The sequence below is a fragment of the Myotis brandtii genome, unplaced genomic scaffold (assembly GCF_000412655.1).
Source record: "Myotis brandtii unplaced genomic scaffold, ASM41265v1 scaffold52, whole genome shotgun sequence".
Lineage (NCBI taxonomy): Eukaryota > Metazoa > Chordata > Mammalia > Chiroptera > Vespertilionidae > Myotis > Myotis brandtii.
The window spans coordinates 1075103-1094102 of NW_005369826.1; the positions used below are offsets into that span (position 1 = coordinate 1075103).

Genomic DNA, 19000 nt, shown 5'->3' on the forward strand with positions numbered 1-19000 from the left:
AGTGGGGAACCTTGGCTTCCTTCGTCACTGGAGCAAGCAAGCCTCCTGTTCGCTTCAGCTGCCTGGCTGCCGGCCGCCATCTTGGTTGGCAGTTAATTTGCATATTGCCCTGATTAGCCAATGGGAAGCGTGTCGGAGGTATGGTTAATTACCATGTTTGTCTATTATTAGATAGGATATAGATTGTGCTTGCTTTTTTGTATGTCACACACTTTTATATACTTCGTGCTTAGATAGCCCCCACCCATGATTCATAGGCTACACAATTGTAGGTTTCTAGAAACTCATTCTTTCGATTATTTTGGGATCTTTGCTTTCCAGGGAAGACGTGCCTCCCCCCAAGAGCCGGACGTCCACAGCCAGAAGCTACATCGGCAGCAATCACTCATCCCTGGGATCCATGTCTCCTTCCAACATGGAGGGCTATTCCAAGACTCAGTATAACCAAGTACCAAGTGAAGATTTTGAACGCGCTCCTCAGAGTCCGACTCTCCCGCCCGCTAAGGTAGCTGCCCCTAATCTCAGTAGGATGGGAGCGGTGCCGGTGATGATTCCAGCCCAGAGCAAGGACGGGTCTATAGTATAGGGCCTCCGAACCTCTCTCCTCTGTGCTCCACACCTCTCTTCTTCTTTTGAAATAGGAAAACCTATTTTGTTCTAAATTTTGCTACCAGCCTCAATAGATCAAAAAGTGAACCAAAAACTGTAAGAAACGTACTTCAAAAAGTTGTGTTTGTTTTTATCGGAATAGTATAGGCATTAAAGTTACTAAAGACAAATTTGCCATCTGAAAAAGATTTCTTAAAGATTTTGTCAGTTTCTAACTACCAATACTTAGTAATATGTAGCACTTTGGATATGAAATCATAGGAGAAGATATTGGTGAACTTACATGCACACCAAGTTGATACTTGAATCATCTTAAAAAGTAGTGCTTTTTCATTCCTGCCATTATTTTTTAGGATGCCTTTCTCAATTAATTTATGACCCAAAATTGGCAAAGAAGCATTCATGGCAAAAAATTCTTATAGTCCTTTATGTTTGTTCTTTGAAAACTCTAAATGTGTTTGGAATAGCTCTAGTAACATAAAAACACTCTACAGGGTTCTAGAAATTACTAGTTCTACTTTCAGGTCATGCATAAGCCTTGTCTACGGAATGATTGCTTAAGTATTTGATTGATGGATTGTTGGCAACAGGCAACAGAGGCATAGTAAGCTCTTTTATATGCTAAAGTAAAGGAGCACCTATGGATTTATTTAGCAAGTTTGCTGTCACTACATAGAGCAATGGCACTAGGTATGGTAGTGAGGGTGGATTTCAGCGATGAGCAATCTGGGGTGATCTCCAGAACAGAGACCCGCCAGAGCAAGGATGGGGAATCCTGCAGTTCCCAACCACATACTGGCTCTCTGCATTAGGTGATATTTTTCTACTAAGAAAAAAATTATAACATTTATTATTGGACAGATACAGATTGAAATTCCCTAATTATTGGTTCCAAATTTTAAGAAGTTCAGCGTTTCGTTGTTGTTGTTTTTGGATGGTGTTGCATGTTATACGTTCCAGAAACATGTAATCCTAAGTCTACCTTCCTGAATGCAGTTTCTGGAGGATGTTCCTTCATAGGCTCGGAATGACGGAGCGCACTGTAAGCTAGTCGGTGTCCTTCGCAATTCTGCCTTCCAGACTTGGGAGGACGCACAGTTGCTATTCTACTGCCAACCTGTCTGTGCAGTTGCAGAAAATCCAGTTGAGTTTTGAAAAGTTTGAGTCCTAGTTTTGTGAAAGTGATTTATTCTTTAAAAAAAAGAAAGAAAGGAAAGGGAGTAAAAGGAATACTCCCAACTGCCAAATGTGTTAAATACTGTTTTAGTAGAAAGTAAATTTATTGTATTTCCCTTAAGATTGCAAGGGAGTGTGGATATAGTAGAATGAGCCAGCAGTTTCTTTATAGTAAGTAAGGTCTGCAATAAATTATTTCACTAGCTCTGAAACCTGTTCCCTCGATTTTGTAGGGAGTTGGTTTCTGTTCATCTCTTTGGGTGCTGTGGTGGTTCATGCGGCATTAGAAATTAATGTTGGCATGACTTTCTGATTAGTAAGAGTATTGTGTACACTTTTTAATGGTAAATTTAAGCTGAATGTCTGTGTAATGAATTAGTGTATGGTTTTACATATTCGGAAGCCTTTTTTAAATAGGGTTTTAACCTCACACAATATTGCTTTTATACTTGTGTTAACAGTTTCATTTGTGCCTTTTGGGTCATTTAATTTCTATTATGAATTTCTGGTGCCTATGAGCTAGCTATCACCTGAAAGGTGCTTAGAGGTGAAGGTACTGTTCCTAAAAATGCATCACTGTGACACCTTCCTATCCTCAGACTTCAATCTTGCCTCCTCTTTTCTGTTCTTTTTTGTATGCAAATTAACAGACTGTGTTATCCATAAAGACTAAAATTTCAACATCCCCAACACTCTGGCTGTGTTTCTGATTTTATAATAGTAACTATTTTTGAACTCCAGATGTCTGGTCTGTTTTATATGAATACAAATGTATATACAATAGTACTAAGAAATACCAGCACAAACTCTAAGAAACAACTTTTGGTCTTTATTAGTTTTCATGCACTGAAGATTATGCTATCAATCTAAGTAGAAATTACTACAAAAAATGGACACATGTAAGGCTTTCCTTGCCTAGACTTCGTAGTTGGTCTAGGACCGTGGTCGGCAAACCGCGGCTCTCGAGCCACGTGTGGCTCTTCCACAAAATACCACATGCGGGCACGCACGTACAGTGCGATTGAAACTTCGTGGCCCATGCGCAGAAGTTGGTATTTTGTGGAAGAGCCGGTATTTTATGGAAGAGCCACACTTAAGGGGCTAAAGAGCCACATGTGGCTCGCAAGCCACGGTTTGCCGAGCTGCAGTTTGCCGACCACTGGTCTAGGATTTAGCTACAAATAAGTCAGAATCTCTTCCAGAAACACCTGTACCCTCAGAAACAACCTCACAAAAAATCAGTTGTGTATCCTGTGCAGACCTATTGGGCGTGATGACATTTAGAGGACAGAATTCAGGTTTAGGCTACGTCTTCAGCTACTCTCATTGTAAATTTCAGTTAATCCAGAAGTCAGGTAGTTCTGCTTGACCCATTAAGGGATTCTCACTGATAATTTCATTTAAACCAGAGATCAGATATCTGTTCTGGAATTATTGGTAATCATCAAGCAATTCAACAAAACTTGCTATTCGAGCATTGCCATTGGAGCTTACCAGCATCAGCCAAGGATAGCACTGTGTCTTCGAGGCAAAAGCAATTGATTCCACTTTACACCTAAGAGACTCAATACCATTTTGTTGAGTTACACAGGATAACTTGAGAAGCAGTGGTACCTTAGCGGACGTAGTTCTCTGCTTTAATGTGTAGTTTACGGTGTTCTTTTATTCTAATATTCCCCTGTTAGAAGGCCAAAAAAAATTAAAATCTGCCCTGGAGTTGTTACAATGGAAATACAGCCAGAGTGTGTCGTAGGGGGAGGTTAATTCAAGAAACACAATTAGATTATTGGTATGAATTAATATCTGATTTTTATGAAAAAGATAATTTTCAAGATTGAGTTTCATAAATTAGGAGCAAGTAAAGGGGCAAATAAACATTTTGATTAAATATAAAAAGAACTCGTTGCATGAAGTTAGACATCAAATTCTATAATGGATGGCTTTTTAAAATAACCATTCTCTGTCTTTCTGTGTGCGTGCAGCATGTAAATCTGAAGTTATGTGAATGTTTCAAGTTTTTCCTAATCTCTTTTCACCTCCACAGTGTTTAGGGCTTTCAGACCCCTTATTCCAGTGTGAACAGAAAAGGTCCATATTATGTGCTTAATGCTTTGACGTGTCGTGTAAGGAGTAGTTTGTAGAAAACCTTGACACCATTTTAACTTCTTAGTGGCTTGTGACATTATATATTATATATATATATGTACATACATCTTTGTAATATTCTGTGTTTAGTAGTATAAATGTTCTGGGCAAGTTTTAATATTTCAAATGCCTTTGGGTAGTCTTGCAATAAAGGCAACATATTCTGCAGTTGGATTTTTTACTTGTTTGCCTATTTTGACACTAAAATATGGTCCATAACTGAGCACAGATTCTACTTATTCATGTTATGGAAACAGGGAAGAATAATAAATTTGTGAATTGCAGTTCTGCTTATCCTATGGATAGTAACACCAGCAAATATGTTATCTTATGAGTAACACCAGCAAATATGTTATCTTATGGATAGTAACACCAGCAATATTTGCTGTATCTGGCTTCTTACTGTTAATCAAGTTTTACAAAGTACCCTGTTTTGTAATTTGAGGGGAAAGTACCTGTTGGGATTGGTGTTGGTCACGAACACTAAACGCTCCAATCAAGGAAGAACTTTGCATTTTTCTACTAATGTATTTAATGACACAAGTGTCAAGAGAACCACAATTCACTGATTCACTTATTCTCATCCCTTACTGTGAACATTTGTAATAAATAAACTTGTACTACTGAGAAAAAAAGATTTTGACACTTCACATATGCAAGTAGAGAATTGATAGTGTCAGTTTCAAAGGTGATTTTTGTATTTAAAGTTTCTGGCTTAAATATCCAATGGTGCAGATTTTGAACTTTGTAAGAACAAATTTGGTTAAAAAAGCAAGAACTTGCTCTAGCTTTGTGACCTTGTGTACTTTTCAAATAAAATTAAGAAAGTAGTTTTCTGCCTCATGGTGTGGCTTCATTGTGCTTGAAAAAAAAAAATGTCTACTTATAAAGTTTCAATATGATGTTTCTCCCTGCTTTCTGAGTCAGGGCTTCTTTCCCCACACCCTTTGCATCCGTTATTAAACAGAATAAAGAGCAGAACAATCACACATAATTGGAAACATGAAGCATACATGTGTTTCCCCACCCTACATCTATATGCAGTATATACCATAATATTTGGGGTTGAAACCTTCAAAGTTCTGTGATCACTCCACAGTGTTTTGCAGTATAAACTCAAAGCACTTCTCAGCTGCATTAAAAATGTGCATGCATGTATGTATTAAACACATCTGGTTCTGGTTTAAAGCTATTTTCATTGACCCTAAACATTGATTTCACAAAACAAAACAAAACAGGATGGGGGTAGTAATAGGTCTGTAAGACTTTTTGAGGAATATCGTTTACCCTCTAGTTTCTCAATCTTGGCACTTTTAACACTTTGGGCTGGGTAACTCTTTGTTGTGGGGGAGTGTCCTAGGCATTGTAGGTTGTTTAGTATCATCCCTGGTCTCTACCTACTGGGTGCCAACAGAACTCCTCCCTCCCCCAGATGTGACAACCAAAAACCGTGTCTCCCAATGTGTTTCCAAATGTCTACCACCCCCCACCCAGGTTGAGAACAACTGGTTTATACTAACATGAAGTTTTCTACTCAGAGGCTTAAAGGAGAAGAGCGTAGGCCTTGGAGTCGGACCTGTTTGAACACCACTCATTACCAGATGCTTTACTTGGCTTCAGTTTCCTAGTGCTTTAGAATGGGGATGCAAATACCTACGTCCCAGGGGATGTTGGAGGCTCTTAAAGAACTAGAATTGATTCAATGAAAAAGGCTTTGCATTTGTCCCTGGTAGCTGGGATGCTGATCATGATACACAGAGTTTTAAGGACCCAAGATTACAATAAAATATGCTAAGTGACACTACTGAGTATAATTTTTAAAAATGTATTTTTTTTGTTGACTTTTTACAGAGAGGAAGGGAGAGGGATAGAGAGTTAGAAACATCACTGAGAGAGAAACATCCATCAGCTGCCTCCTGCACGCCCCCTACTGGGGATCGAGCCTGCAACCAAGGTACATGCCCTTGACCAGAATCGAACCTGGGACCTTTCAGTCCACGGCCCGACGCTCTATCCACTGAGCCAAACTGGTCAGGGCCTACTGAGTATAATTTAATGCCTTTCATTTAGACCATATTTTAATCTTGCAGCTCTAAAGGCCAGATCCTATTTCTGGTTAATTAAATACCAAATGGCAAAACTGATGAAACAAAATTAAATATAAGTCAATTGTTATTAAATAAAAGTGGTTTAAAGTCTAAGGCATAAACAAATATAATTTCTAAATGCAATGAAGGCAACAGTGAGAGATTAGAAAGGCAGTCCCAACTCAGCTCCATTTTTCTTGCTGGTATTTCTGAAGTATAAATCAAATGTGATTTGTTATTTAAATTACTTTTCTAAATGTAATAACTTTGGGGGGGGGGAATTATCCTAAAGTAACTACAGAAAAAGAAAAATTCCTGGAGTTAATGAAGAATCAAGAAATACATTTCGGTCTAGTGAACCAAGAACTCTGACTAGCTCCTTGATCAGTTTGCTTCTCGTTTCACTGCTGAGCTGTGAAAATTCTAACTCGGATGGAGAATGGAGAGGATGGGAGAAGGTGCAGGAAATCACAGGAGTAAAACCTGATGTCAGTCCCCAACAAAGTACTAGAAGCCAGCGTGATCTTGTCTTGCCCTGAGTCATTGACCCCGGGCCTAGTGGACTGGTTCTTAAAATGTAACTATGACCATATTAAAATCCAGGCCATCATAATCTCATCTAAAAGGGCCCTCGTGGTCCATTCCATTTCTCTCTGGTTTATTTTCTCCACACCTTTAGGTGCACCTCTACGCACCTGCTGGGGGGCTGGGGTTTCATACCGTGTAAATCCAAACACTTGTCCTTTGAGTCATTTTTCCTGATCCGCACCCCTGCCCCTCACTCACATGCTAATTTAGAGGGGTGCCTGGGCCCTCAGTATGGCCAGTGCATGTCTTTTATGGCACAAAACCTTTTGTGTTCTAGTTATTTAACATGCTTACTAGGTCCCCTTTGTGAGTTTAAACCTAGTTTATTCCCCAATATCTCCAGTTCCTAACTCTGGCATATTGCTCAGTACATACTGAGTGAATTTTTAGGAAAGAAACGGCACTAGGGGCAAATGTGCATTCAATAAGTTCACGTCATATGTTCTGCAAGACAACTTGTCTGGTTTGTTCCCCAAAAGAAAAAGTGAGTGGGCGTGTGTGGTGAGAAAGTCTGCACGTGACATGAAAAGTTAATTTGCATAAATACAGGATGGGGTGACCTGGCTCTGGAGGAGTCACCTTAAAAAACACCATCTCCTAGTTATAAAGACCTGGAGAAGTAAAAGAAATTTCTAAACCCCTCAGATGCTGAGTAGGTCTGGAGTGAAGTCAGTGACTGTTTCTCTCTTAGGTTTTAGACTTTTACAACTGGCCCTCCACTACCATACTTCCTTACACTGGTGTATACATACAGGTTTGTTTGTTTTTTTAAATAGGTTTTTATTGATTTTAGAGAGGAAGGAAAGGGAGAAACATCGATGAGGATTGGCTGCCTCCTGCACACCCTCTACTGGGGATCGAGCCCACAATCTGGGCATGGGCCCTGGCTGGGAATTGAACCACTGACCTCCTGATTTATGGGTCAGTGCTCAGCCAATGAGCTACACCAGCCGGGCTACATGGTTTTTCTAATTTAACAAATCCTCTTAGATTATTCTGTATCTATGTTATCTGTTTTCTGTCATCTATACATCTATCTAACTTGTTTTCAAAACTAATATTTACATCACAGTGATACTCTGTAATTTATTTAAACAGTCTCCAATTGATGCCCATTTAAATTGATCCCATCTTTTTAGATATAATGAGTAAAATTACAAGAGGTGTGTTCCTGTATACATCACGATATATATGTGTATATGTATATATTAATATATTTCTATTGATTTTTTTACAGAGAGGAAGGGAGAGGGATAGAGAGTTAAAAACATCAATGAGAGAGAAACATCTATCAGCCGCCTCCTGCACACCTCCTACTGGGGATGTGCCCGCAACCAAGGTACATGCCTTTGACCGGAATCGAACCTGGGACCTTTCAGTCCTCAGGCCGACGCTCTATCCACTGAGCCAAACTGGTTAGGGCTGTATCTTTACATTTCTAGAAAGGGAGGTGCTGATTGTAGAGTATTGTGATAGCTTTTATTATAATAGCTTTGTACATGTTGTAGCGGCCTATGCTTGCAATGGATGAGTGCTTATCTCACCCCCAGTCTTCACCAATACTCTTATTCAACGTTTTGATCTCTGGGAAGAAAAGTATTTCATGGTTTAAAATTCTCTTGTTATTTGTCCAGTTGATCATCTTATGTTTAAAAACTATTTGAGAACTGTGTTCGTGTGCTTTGCCCATTTTTCTTTTATATTACTACTAGAGGCCCAATGCACGAAATTTGTGCAAGAGTAGGCCTTCCTTCCCTCGGCTGCCGGTACCAGCTTCCCTCTGGCCACCAGGACCCGGGCTTCCCTCCAGCCGCTGGCAGGCACCCAGGACCCGGCCTTCCCTTGCAGCCCCCGCTTCATCCGGAAGGTCGTCCGGAAGGACATCCAGTCTAATTAGCATATTATGCTTTTATTATTATAGATTCTGCTAATTTGGAGCTCTTAAATATAATAAAATTAGCCCTTTGTGATATAAAATAAAAGGTTTGGGTTTTGGGGGGCCAGGTTATCCTTTTTCTTTGACTCTGTGTATGGTCTTTCCCTACTGACCATGCAATCCTAACCCCTCCTAAACTGTTCCTCAAGGGGACCTGAGGGTCGCCTGTCTCTTCCCGTGCTTGTCTCCTCTCCTACGCAGATGTGATTTCTCAAAGGCAGAGGAGCATCTTTACATCTCAATGTTGGACACAATAGATTCTCAAGAATCTTGGCTGATAATTACAGCGGCTCTGGCTGTGTTCCAGTCCAGCCATCACCACATGTGTTCCCATCACAGTGTGTTTCTTAATTTATCTTTGTTTTCTTCAAGTTTCTGGAGTTCTTGCCCAAAGCAGTTTTATGGAATCAGCACAAACTAAAGTAATGAAGACAATTAGTTATCTTGCACTTGAAAACAAGATGTGTCTGGGTCATGTGTTAGGTCAGCTGTCACACACTATTCCAAGTTGAATGTTGGCTGCCGGCAGTGTGCTGTTTGAATGTTGCTAAGTAGGACATTTTCCCTCTCATGTAGGCCCAGAACTGTCAACAGTGAGAACATTTCCGGGGAACAGTAGAATGACCTTGCGATTCTGAGAGGAGAGAGTATGATAACAGCACATACCAATGATTTGCAACCTGGTGGGAAATCATAGTCCTCCAACATCAACCTCCACCAGTCTTTTCATCTAGTGACAAGGAGGGGACATTTTATTTGTTCATAGAAACAACACAAAGTGAAATAATTCTGTGAAAGGAAACATCATCTCTGCCCTTCCAACTAAAAGATACTATCTGCGCCCGGCCAGCATGGCTCAGTGGTTCCGTGTAGACCTATGAACCAGGAGATGACAGTTCGATTCCTGGTCGGGGCACATGCCTGGGTTGTGGGCTCAATCCCCAGTGTGGGGCGTCTAAGAGGCAGCCAGTCATCATCATTGATGTTTCTGTCTCTCCCTCTCCCTTCCTCTCTGAAATCAATAAAAATATAAATAAAATAAAAGATACTATTGCTCTGTCCAGGACAAGATAAAAATGCACTCACTATACAGTAGCCCAATAGGGCTTTATGAGTATGTTTATGTGATTTAAACTTTTTGTAATATTATGGGCAAAAGATTTGTGATATTTTTAAGTGAAAATGTATAACGCAGTTCAAATTTTGTAAAAAACAAAAAAATGTCCGTAGGCTATGTTATCTAGTTCAATATCATTTTATGAAAAAAAATCAAGATCCAGGAAGGTTTTGATTTCCCAAGGCCCCCGTTAGGAACAGAATCCGGGTCTCCTGCTTCCTGGTCCAGTATTTTTCTATGAACCTTGAGTCCATGGCAGTCCCGGCCTTGAGTGAACTATAATAAAGGAAAGAAGGGAAGAGTTAGAGTGTGTGGCTCTCACCTCTCACTCCCAGCAACACCAGCCTGGGAGGAGGCCAGTGAAACAGAGCAGAATGGCTTCCTCAGTGCCTTCTGCTCCTTCTGCAAAGTGCTCACCAGTGCCCAGGCACACGGAGCATCCATAGCTGCACTCTTCTTAGGGATGCCCATGGTGGCCCCAGTGGGGTGTATGATGGACAAGGGTCTGCTTTGTTTGGTGCCAAGCCTGTTTATGCTAGTTAGGTTGCTGATTGCATAATTTGAGTAAATTGTACATATCAACTGTCCTAGATATGGTAAAGACAACATATCTGAGGAAATTATTCTGCTGGCACATTGCTTTAAGAATATATTGTTTTCACTCACTGCAAAGAAAGCACAGTTTAAATCAACATGGATATATTATGGATGTATGTTATGAGGAAAACAAACACTCCTAGCAATAGACCCATATTCTAAGAAAAATTCTTAATTCCACATCAAAAATTTGGTGACTGAAAGTATATTGAATAATGTTAAACACTTAAAAATGTTTAAGGGATATATAATTTTTAATGGTTTTCCATTTAAACTTGTTTGATTGGCACTCCTAATTGTGTCAGGGAAGAGGAGTTTTACTGTAAATTTGCATACCAAATCCCTATTCAAGATCCTGTATTTGTGTGTGCGTGTGTGTGTGTGTGCTCCTCTCCAGATTTCACAGTGAGTATCAAGCATCACAACTAGTATTTTTTTTAAATATGTTTTACTGATTTCAGAGAGGAAAAGAGAGGAAGAGATAGAAACATCAATGATGAAAGAGAATCATTGATTGGCTGCCTCCTGCAACTCCCACACTGGGGATCGAGTCTGCAACCCAGGCATGTGCCCTGACTGGGAATCGAACCATGACCTGGTTCATAGGTCGACACTCAACCACTGAGCCACACTGGCCAGACACAACTGGTATTTTAAAAAAATTATTTACCAAAGGATCTTACTAGCTATCAATATCAGATTTTAAGTGTGGTCAGTCTTATCATTGGGCAATATTAGGAAACATGAAATAGTGAGGTTTCACTTAGTAATAATGCAGATGACAAAAGTAAATTTTACATTTTTCATGTTAGTCCCTTTAGACAAAGTTCAAATTTTTTAAATTTACTTTCATTTTTAATCAGTAAATTTTATTTCCTTTCTTTAGAAAAAGCATTTGATGAATGATCTAAGATACAAAAACAATTTTTTCCACTGAATTTAGTGAAACAAATAGTCAATTATGCTAGCTGTTTTCTGTTGAACTTTACAGCTTTACTTATCAATTTGACCCTAAAAAATGTATCATCTATAATTTTCTGTGTATGATTTCAAATAGTTGGCAGTTCTGTTTGTCTATTTATGAACTTGAAAGGAAAATTATCCTTCTCCCACCCCACCCTCAACAAAGGTAGTTATATTTAGATATATGATTGAAGACATTTCCAAAAGAGATCTGTAGCTTAATATCTAATGATAAAGATGGGTTAAATCAAGGCAGATACGTATGAATACTATGAAACTATTAAAACCATGTTTAAAACAAATCAGTGACATAATAAAATGTTCCACTTTTTCCAATTGCATAACCATAAAATGAATATATTTCATGTCATAACACAGAATGGGAGAATATAAACTAAAAACTCCCTCTTTAAAACATTCCCCATTCACTAAAATATTAGCAGTGGTTATCTTTGCTAGAGGGGTTACAGGCAATTTTAATGATCTTTCCTCTGCTTTTAGCTATTTGGTTTCCTAAATTGGCATTAGTTTTAATAACAAAAATAATTCTAATAAATATCTTGTTGTGTATAATAATTATGGCATAGTTAGTTAAAGTTCTTCATTACCTATGGTAATTTCTGCATGTAGATCCATAGAAAAAGCAGTGATTTAAACTAACCGTTAATGCTTTTCATGGAGAAGGGAAATTATTTTCAAATACAACTTGCAGCTGGAAGTTGGAAGATTATCTGATGCCCTCTTGTGGCCAATAATATTTTCAAAGGTGATTTGTTTCTTTTCATTGAAATCCTGTCTAAACCAAGAAAAGAACAAAATATCTATTCTATTGCTTTCCAAATGACAAACAAATAATGCTCACACACTATTACTAACACTTTAAGGGTAAGCACTGTTAAGGGGTTGTCTATCTCTCTTGCTTCTAAAAGCATGCTTCTTGAGTTTGAAGATGTTTCGATCACCTGGGTCAACTTGGATACTCTGAGACCCAGTTTCAATGGTAGCCCTGTTAAGTTCTACTATTATGCTCATTTTTTGCATCTATTTTCACTGCTCACACAATATGGTGGACAGTTTTGCGCATCAGTAGTCACAGGTTATTCTTGTATTGGCCTTACTCTTACGTAGTATGAATTATGTTTATTATGGCAAATAATGCATCAATTGCACACTGATTTATAAATTTGCAAAAGTGTTTCCAATTATCTTCTAGATATATAGAATTTGAATTTTTTTGGCATTATAAAATTGCCTTCCACAATGAATGCAAACCACAATCTTTTCAATGTTTGTCACTTTGCTAGGTGATAAATGATTATTTCATGGTGTTAGCTGGTGTTTCCTTTAGTCGTTAGTGTGCTATTAGCACATCTTCTGTTTTTAGCCATTTGTATTTCTTTATATTTGGCTCTGCTAAATAATTTAATTATATGTAGGAGTTTTTTTGTAGAAAGAATGTTAGTTCATTTTCTTTTAAACATTTTGTGGAAATTTTTCCCCTCTTTGGAGTTTGTCTTTTAATACGCAGCTTATCTTTTTCTTCAATTCCAAATCACCAAATCTTTCTGTCCAGTGGGGAAGATTTTCCTATGCTAAGGCTTGTAAATATCTCATTTATTTCCTCAGTACTTTTATAGTTTTATAATTTAGATTTTATCTTTATCCAGAATTTTTATGGTTTGAAGTAGGAATTTAACTTTAAAAATTGCATAGCCAAATAGTTCACTATTAATATTTTATTAGTAACTCATTTCCAACTTGTAAAGCCACATTCACCATACATTAAACTTCTGTATAGTCATTCACTGCCTAACATTTCCATCAATGACAGACCACATATACGACAGTGGGATATCATATAGCCTAGCTGCTTATTAAGTTATACAGTGTAGGTTTGTATAAGTACCCCCTATAATGTTCTCAGGACCAAACCACCTAATGATACATTAAGTGGCACGTGACTCTATGTTTCTGGTTCTGTACTTGTAATTCTATCAGTATAGTGTATTAGTTCACTCCTATATTATACTTTAGAGCAGTGATGGCGAACCTTTTGAGCTCGGTGTGTCAGCATTTTGAAAAACCCTAACTTAACTCTGGTGCCGTGTCTCATATAGAAATTTTTTGATATTTGCAACCATAGTAAAACAAAGACTTATATTTTTGATATTTATTTTATATATTTAAATGCCACTTAACAAAGAAAAATCAACCAAAAAAATGAGTTCACGTGTCACCTCTGACACACGTGTCATAGGTTCGCCATCACTGCTTTAGAGTATATTGATAAGTTATATAAAAGGAAGAACACTCCCCATCCATTGTTCTTTTAAAAATATTCTTAGTTATTCTTGAGAATTATTCTTACATGTAAACTTAAATCAAGTTTTTGAGTTCCATTAAAATTTCATTGAGATCTTAATTATGATTTATATTGATTTTACATATTAATTTGGAAAGTAATGCTTTTATAATATTGAGGCAATTTAGAAATATGGTATTTCTTCTATTTAGTTCTTTTTGTCTTTTGGCAATTTTTTATAAATTTTTCTCCTCTATAGGACTCACACTTTTCTGTTGTTGTTAAAGCTTAACTTTAGGTATTCAATACTCTTTCTTAATAGGATTTTTCCCCCCACAAAGTACTATTTAAATTTTTTATCACAAAACTATGTGATATATAATTGGGAACACTACCACTATTACAAGCATTTATTATTTTGGAATATTTCCTTCTAGACACAGTATGATCAGCAACAAAATTTTGTAACCACATTACAGTCATTTAATTCAGAAATGTAATAGATATCCTCTACATGGAATTTGATTATCAGTGATGTATAGTATTTTTATTCAATAAAAATAAGTCCTCTGAACTTGTCTTAAGTGCTTTAAAAAGTGTTTGTGTTTTCACCCCTCCAGTTACAAAGTAATAATGCTCAGTATAAAAGTCCAGACCGAAATGCACAATGTAGAAAAATTGAGTTCTCTGTATCTGCCCCCTTTCCACTGCCTCTGAGAACACTACTATTAACAATTTGGTATTTTTTTTTCCAGACAATATTGACACCATTGGCAATATTTCCACGACTTGTAGCATTTTATTCCATGTCACTACAAATCCATCTTTTGTGGCTACATGGTATTTTCTAGTGTTGTTTTTTTTTAACTAGATGTTTTTTCTTTTTTTAAAATATATTTTATTGATTTTTTACAGAGAGGAAGGGAGAGGGATAAAGAGTTAGAAACATCAATGAGAGAGAAACATAGATCAGCTGCCTCCTGCACACCCCCCACCGGGGATGTGCCCGCAACCAAGGTACATGCCCTTGACCGGAATCGAACCTGGGACCCTTCAGTCTGCAGGCCGACGCTCTATCCACTAAACCAAACCAGCCAGGGCTAGATGTTTGTTTTTTAAATATATTTTTATTGATTTCAGAGAGGAGAGGGATAGAAATATCAATGATGAGAAATAATCATCGATCAGCTGCCTCCTGCACACACCCCACAGGGGATTGAGCCTACAACCAGGGCATGTGCCTTGACCAAGAATTGAACCTTGATCTCCTGGTTCATAGGTTAACATTCAACCACTGAGCCACACCAGCCAGGCAGCTTTCTGTTGCTTTAAATCAGTGGTTCCCAACATGGGGTACACACCCCACAGGAGGGCAATTTGATTTTTAATGGGGGGCAATTTGAGAGTTATTAACAGTGAATTTTTTGCATTTATGATTCTAGGGGCCTCATATCTATAATAATAAAAGTGTAATATGCTAATTAGACTGGACAGCCAAATAACCTTCCAGATGTCATTCCGGACGTCCTTCCAGACGAAGCCACCACACGGGGGCCGAGGCAGAGGCAATTAAGGGTGATCAGGCAGGCAGGCAAGCGGTTAGGGGCAATCAGGCAGGCAGGAGAGGGGTTTGGGGCAATCAGGCAGGCAGGCGAGTGGTTAGAGGCGATCAGGCAGGCAGGTGAGCGGTTAGGAGCCAACGGTCCCAGATTGCAAGAGGGATTGTCTGACTGCCAGTTTAGGCCCGATCCCCCAGGGATCAGCAACAAAATTTTGTAACCACATTGTAATCATTTAATTCAGAAATGTATCAGGGATCAGGCCTAAACCAGCAGTCATACATCCCCCGAGGGGTCCCAGATTGCGAGAGGGTGCAGGCCAGCTGAGGAACACCCCACCACCACCACCGCCACGCACAAATTTCATGCACCAGGCCTCTAGTACAGTATATAAATATATATTGTGACATATTTATGTATTTCTGTTCTCTATTATGTTCTGAAACTTTATTTGCTATTTTTTGCTATCACTTCTTATTTTTTTTAATAACTTCTTAGTGATTTCTTCTTCAGTACTTCAACTGTCCTTTCGTTCTTTTATTTTTCTCTTTCATGGATGCCATGTTCTGTGGAAGCTTGTTTAGACCATTAATGGCCTTTTAGGCTTCCTCCACGTGAATAGTTCACTTTTTGAATAATAAGAATTATATGGGGGGGGGGGGCATCAGGATTTTAGAGATGCTTAGGTGGGGCATGGCCAAAAAAAGGTTGGGAACCACTGCTTTAAATGTATTTTAGAACAAGGTGGAAGGTGGATATCAAGTCAGAAATCTTCTACAGGTAGTTCATCTAATATACAAGTTCAAAATTAGCATTTTCCCCAAGGCACTCTGCCATTTAGTTATCAGGAGGAATGAATAAGAGATTTAGGTGATTTTATAGTAACCTAATGTGGAAAGAAAGGTCCAATTACCAGGGGGATGCCAAAAATACTTCCTTGTCAGTATGGCTAGTATACTAGTACTTCTGATTTTCCCAACAAGCTTATAACTACAACTAGAGGCCCGGTGCATGAAATTCATGCACGGATGGGGTCCCTAGGCCTGGCCTGCGATCAGGGTTCATCGGGGTCAGGTCGATCAGGGCCAGGCCAGAGAGGAGGCGATGGTTGCTGGGCCAGGTGCAGAAGGAACGGACACTGGACACTGACGCCATCATCGGCGCTCTGCCACTGTGCAGTTCCACACCTACCCCCCCCCCTCCTTCTCTTGCCACTACACTGCCCCTGGGCGGGTGGGTGGCGGGCCGATCGGGGCCTGCCGGCCAGGGTGAGGAATGGGGCACAGGAGTTTGGCTGCTGGCCCAGAGGAGGAAGCTGGCCCTCGGCCCCCTGGGAATTGGGCTACATCCGCCGCCACCCACCCTGGTTCCCCATCCCAGCCCAGGGCCCGACCCCAATCAGGTGATCAGGGCCTGCCGGCCAGGTGGAGGGCCGGGGAGGTTGGCTGGGGAAGTGCACTGACCACCAGGGAACAGCTCCTGCATTGAGCATCTGCCCCCTGGTGTTCAGTGTGCATCATAGCAACTGGTCATTCCGGTCACATAGGCTTTTATATAGATGTGAGCAAACTAACAGAACAAATGCTAACTCCCTGATAAAAATACCTGAAACCTACCTGTCACCTTTACAATTGACCACAAATTTTCCTTTGTCACACAAAATAGCAAGTTTTTAAAAATTTTAGACTAAAATAAAACTAATCTCCCTTGTGATGCCAGTTACCCCTAGAAAAATAAACTGAAGTTTGAATAGGTATTCATTATATACAGGGGCAGGCAAAAGTAGGTTTACAGTTGTACAATAATACAATAAAGAATTTTTTGTGTACAATTGTAAACCTATTTTTGCCAATCCGTTTTTCAGAGGAAAAAGTAGAAAGTTTGGAAGTATGTTAAAAGTTGTATATGGTTTATCAAAGAATACAATAACATTAAACTAGAAAAATATCTAAGGTTTAAAAATGTTTTATGTTGAGATTGCAAACACTTCAATTTCCATACTTTCAAATCTGAGTTATGATTATGACTTAATGTTTGTGCACTTCTCTGGTATTCTATGTCAACAGAATTTATCACAAAAAATGACAACAGGAATATTTAGAATAGCCAAGGCTATCCAATGATTTATTAGCAAGTTATGACTTTTTCTGATGTTAAATAATTTAAAGATGTGGAAAATGGGAAAAAGTATTGATCTTAATTCTTTAAAATGTATTCTGGGGGAGAAAAATCCAAATTCTTATTTCTCCTTTTCTCTTTTTGTAGTTCAAGTACACTTACAAGACTGATGGCATTACAGTGGTGTAAATATGAAGGACTGCTGAAGAATCTGAAGTACTGTTCGATTTGACTTTATTTCAGACCTCTAGTAAAGACTTTAACATGTTGCAAAATGGGCACAGAAATTGAGTGGCTGAAAGGACATTTCTGCTTTATGCACTGGCATTACGAACATAAGTCAAATGTCCTATCAAAATTAGTACAGGCCAGCCCTGACCAATGTCACTCAGTTGGAGCATTGTCCCGTGCACCAAAATGTGGTGGGTTCTATTCCCGGTCAGGTTGCATACGCAGGTTGCAGGTTCAATCCTGGTAAAGGAGGCAACTGATGAATATTCCTTTCCCCACCCTCATCCCCCCTCCCCTCTAAAAAGGGGAAAAAAGCCCCAAAACATTAGTATAGGCCAAATCCTTGGGTAAGAAAGTCCTATGTATAGTGACTTTAATAATTTGAAAGATGTTTTATTATGTTTATATTTTCAATGAGCTACTACTAACAAATTTTATTCTTTCATATGCATATTTTGACACTGCAGACTTTGGGAAAAGTATGGTTTTTAAAAGTTGATTTTTAAAGGAAAATTAAAAATTAGTTTTTTCTTTGCTAAATATTTAATTAAACAGTGAAGTGAAACATGCCCTTTACTCTTTCTCCCTTGTTTTTTATGCACAGAACAGAAGCACACATTGTCATGCCTCAAACTACTTTTTATTTGCAACTACATGATTTCACACAATTCTTCTAAACAATAACATAAAATATATTTCCCTGCGTATAAATAACTTACATACTCTCCATAAAGTAAATGCTCAAAGGTGCTATTATAACAGATCGACCACTCCTACACTGTTCTCGTATGCAACAGAGTTGATGCACAATATATAAATACTCAAATCCAATATTAAAAACTCAGGCACTTGACTAACTTTAATAAAATTTCTCAAACTATACCAACATATCTAAAGTGCATATATTTTTTAGAAAGATTATTCTCAATAACTTCTCTATAAAAATAAGTTTGATGGTTTAACCCATCTAACTTTACTACTATGAGTATGAACTTTTAATATGCAGTCAGGCTTATTCTACCTTCTCTCAACACCAATAGAATCAAAAGCAGCTAGTGAGGTGCTAACATGTGAGGATTAATCCAGTGATTCCGGTCACAATGCATTCCAGGAGGAGGTACCCATGTTACTGGAATTGGGCGGTATGGTTTATTATTCTTCCTTCCCTGATGTGGATAACCAAATGGAACAGGCGGAGGGTAGTGACACTGATGGCCATTCCCTCGGTACATCCCTGGCTTTTTTCTGGGCAAAGGGTGCCACATTGGAAGAGGTGGGAATATCAATTCTGAAATCTGTAGGAAAGAAAAAACACTAAGTTAATTCAGAGGAAAAATTAGTCATGTGTTATGTAAAACTAATTGAGTTTCTAGATTCCTCATTAAAGAAAAACAAAATCACTCACCCACAACCCTAAGAATGATATTCCTATGGTCAAGTCTAAATACAGGGTGGGCCAAAAGTAGGTTTACAGTTGTGAGTATGCAACCAAGTTTATTCTTGTATTATTTATTAACTAGAGGCCCGGTGCATGACATTTGTGCACGGGGGGGGGGGGGGGGGGGCCTTCAG

General features: G+C 38.7%; 2 protein-coding genes and 1 long non-coding RNA gene across 3 annotated transcripts in view; 1 reads left to right on the forward strand and 2 right to left on the reverse strand.

Moving 5' to 3' along the window:
- The window catches only part of CXADR (coxsackie virus and adenovirus receptor), a 33747-nt gene extending 15749 nt beyond the window's left edge, over positions 1–17998 (forward strand). The window contains exons 6-7 of the mRNA XM_005877430.2: positions 322–505; positions 17345–17998. Of these exons, the coding sequence (XP_005877492.2) occupies positions 322–505; positions 17345–17386 (226 nt within the window). The 3' untranslated portion in view covers positions 17387–17998. The remainder of the gene's footprint in view (positions 1–321; positions 506–17344) is intronic.
- Positions 9774–12410, reverse strand: LOC106728015. Its single transcript, XR_001364246.1, has 2 exons — positions 11880–12410; positions 9774–9934 (listed from the first exon to the last, which is right to left on the reverse strand). It is a non-coding gene; the product is annotated as an uncharacterized LOC106728015 (long non-coding RNA).
- A 54-nt stretch (positions 17999–18052) lies between the features above and the next one.
- The window catches only part of BTG3 (BTG family, member 3), a 17449-nt gene continuing 16501 nt past the window's right edge, over positions 18053–19000 (reverse strand). The window contains exon 4 of the mRNA XM_005877427.2: positions 18053–18723. Coding sequence (XP_005877489.1) covers positions 18481–18723 — 243 coding nt within the window. The 3' untranslated portion in view covers positions 18053–18480. The remainder of the gene's footprint in view (positions 18724–19000) is intronic.